Source organism: Diaphorina citri, unplaced genomic scaffold (assembly GCF_000475195.1).
Source record: "Diaphorina citri unplaced genomic scaffold, Diaci psyllid genome assembly version 1.1 scaffold7864, whole genome shotgun sequence".
Lineage (NCBI taxonomy): Eukaryota > Metazoa > Arthropoda > Insecta > Hemiptera > Psyllidae > Diaphorina > Diaphorina citri.
The window spans coordinates 1-3229 of NW_007385240.1; the positions used below are offsets into that span (position 1 = coordinate 1).

The following is a 3229-nucleotide window of genomic DNA, read 5'->3' on the forward strand; positions in this document are numbered from 1 at the left end:
TTCAGAGGAAAATTCAAAGAAGACTGAAACTTTATTTTCGAAACTAGCAAAACCAAACCTTAGCGACTGGCCACAACAGATCCCATTTTATTTTATTCTCATCTGTTTTAATTTATTTTATTCTTTTCCAGTCTATTTTATTTTATTCTCATCTGTATTTATTTTATCCCATTTTATTTTATTCTCATCTCTTTTAACTTATTTTATTCTTTTCCAGTTTATCTTATTTTTTTCTCATCTGTATTTATTTTATTTCACAGGAATTCTTCAAATCCTTCAGACTCGTACATCGCGTCGGTTTCTACAGTCTCGTCTGACGCCAGAAATGGAGAGGAAGCTCGTGTTCCTGACGTCCAATGTTAAATTCGGTCTACAGAAGCGATATCAGGATTGGTTCACCAAACAGGTAAGGTGTATTTTATTATCCAGAGCTTTTCTAGGTTCCCTTGATTTTTTACCCTTTGGACGTAATAGCGCGACCACTCTTGCTGCCACGACGCCACGGGACGCTTTTATATTAATGGTTATCCGAAAGAGGGGTCTCTGATTGAAATTTTGCTATTTGGTTAATAAAAAAAAATCCAAAATTCCAAAAATTAAAGAGTCTGTCTCTCATTCAATGGAGATATTGGAGATGTTTTCATACATGGGTTTGTGTGGGTAAAACACCGTAGAATACGGTGTTAAGGGGCACGGTTAACCCAGTGGTATTGTGCTTGTTTGTCATGCAGAAGGTACCAGGTTCGAATCCCGATAATTCATTTTATTCGATCATTAATCGATATTCATTTGCAAGGTACCTGTTATATCTAATCTATAACTCTCTCTTTTCTGTCTCTTCTTTTTCATACTCGTTCTCATACCTATATCTCATGGTACATCTGTTTATGTATTATTGATAAAATAAATAACATATTACTTGGAAAAATTGGCTACATTCACCCCAACGTTAACACAGACGAAAGTCCATAACGTTGGGGTATATCCACTAAAATACATTCACTTTTTTCTTTTGAAGTACAAAAATAATACATTTCATTAGCTATAATTATACTCATTGTATTATGTATTGTATTGTATGCCGAATAAATTGTACCAAATAAAAAAGAAAAAAAAAATCATAGGTTTGCTTTTTCAGGCGACTACGCGCTATCAACAGTCACGCGACTATGCTTCCAACATGCGACGGATCTTAGACTTAGTTGTCAAATAAATAAATGAATGTTGTGTTTTGGTTTCAGTATCTCTCAACTACAGAATCACAAGCATTACGTTATGATGTGATTCGATTCATTGTAGGAGTTATACATCCCACCAATGAACTTCTATGTAGTGACATTATACCTAGGTAAGTGAACTCACTTTTTTTCAACAAAATACTCAGATTTATTTATTTACAATTCATGAACAAATCGAACAGCCATTAGATTACACTTCCTTCTAGAGATGTGTTGGGAGTGAATAAGTTAATAGTGAATGAGCATGCCCATCTCGTAGTATGTCTCTCATCAGATGGCGTCTGATCTTCAATCTTCTTCTTTACCTTCGCTTTTTCCCGTGTACAGACGGGGTCGGCGTTTTTCGTCAGCCTCTCAATCAGCACTGGCGTTATTACTTTGGGCTGACATTTGGTTTTGGCTACAGAAATTTTTCGAGTGGATGCCGTTCGCACTCAACCGTGCTGTTTAAGCGAGGGAAATTTTTAAAGTCCCCCAGCCAGACCATTTTTTTCTTCTTTTTTAACTTGAATTATATTTTTTTTTCTTTTTTTTTTTTAATCCAAGCAAGGTTTTTATTTGTAATTTGTGAATTTATTCTATACCAAATACATACCTAAGACCTTGCTTGGACTGTGGGAGTAAAGGGATTTTTCAGTTTCATTTTGGCAGTATAAACAGGGTATATTCTATTCTATTCCAATTTCAGATGGGCAGTGATAGGCTGGCTACTGACGTCTTGTACATCCCCAGTAGTATTAGCAAACTGTAAGCTAGCTCTGTTTTATGACTGGCTGTGCTATGACCCGGAGAAGGACAATATTATGAACATAGGTAAGTTGTACATTAGACTCGTGTAGTCTGTGTCATAACATGTCCTTCCTTTCGTACTTAGTATGAATAGTATGTCCCCCATCGGATGGGTGAGAAGAGAAACAATACTTCCCATGTGGCTGCTGGGTCAACACGACAACACCATAATCAGAAAGTAACCCATTGAGCTATTTTCAATCGAAATAACTTTTTCAGTTGATTCTTGAAATCGAACCCGGGACCTTCTGCATGGCAAGTGGTATACGAGTACAACTTTACTAACTGTGCTCCTGGTAGTACATGGCTTTACCCGGGTACCTACCCCATTTCCATAAGATCTCATTAAAAGCAATGTAGAGACCAAAGTAGAATTTAATTTCTGTAGATTTAACACGTCCCAGTTGTAGGTGTTTTGCAAGCGTTTACTCGCGGGTTCGATTCCTGCCCGGGGCGCATCTTATCTTGAACAGACAAGGTTCATTCTCGAAGCGGCTGGTTTTCTCCTATCCTGTCCTCTCTACACTTTCCGGATGATAAGACCTCAGCAGTTACAGTTCCCTCTGTCAAACTTCTTCACAGTTTTCAGAAAACAAAAGTTGTAGGGATTTCTATCATATTTTTGTTCATGTGGCCCAGCAGGGTATAATTGAGGGGTGCGCAGCAAGAAGGTCAAAAGTCGACTTTTGCCCTTTTTGCGTATACAGGCTTATTCGACGCGGAATTTTGTTCTCTACACAGCACAGAACAAAATATCTCGATATCTCGATTTTTTTTTTTTTTTTTTTTTTTTTTTTTTTTTTTATTGTTAATACACATTATATACAATTTACAAAGTTACACGAAGTTATTTTTCACGAAGTTACACGAAAAAATCCTTTTTGTAAACAAACAATTTTGTATTAGTAGGAAAAACTTTAAACGCGATTTTGCTACATTTGCCCTTCTTGCTGCGCGCCCCTCAATTGAACCATTGTAATGTGTGTTTCAGAGCCTGCTATTCTTCTCATGTCGAATTCTATTCCAAAGCATGCCAGTATCACGGCCGGTCTACTTGACTTCCTGTGTAGGGTGAGTACCTACCTAAAGTTCACTAGAAAGTCAAATGCCGTTTCTTTGTGTTATAAACCTGCCTCGGTGGCGTAGTGGTCAAGACGCTCGCCTGGTAAACAGGAGGGCGTGGGTTCGATCCCAGCCGAGGT

General features: G+C 37.6%; 1 protein-coding gene across 1 annotated transcript; it reads left to right on the top strand.

Moving 5' to 3' along the window:
* Nucleotides 1-256: 256 nt before the first annotated feature.
* LOC103522299 (integrator complex subunit 3 homolog) lies at nt 257-3098 on the top strand (the record flags this gene model as incomplete). Its single annotated transcript, XM_008487402.1, has 4 exons — nt 257-406; nt 1242-1348; nt 1927-2051; nt 3019-3098. Coding segments are annotated over 4 exons (462 nt in total), but the record flags the coding sequence as incomplete, so codon positions are not given.
* Nucleotides 3099-3229: the final 131 nt, after the last annotated feature.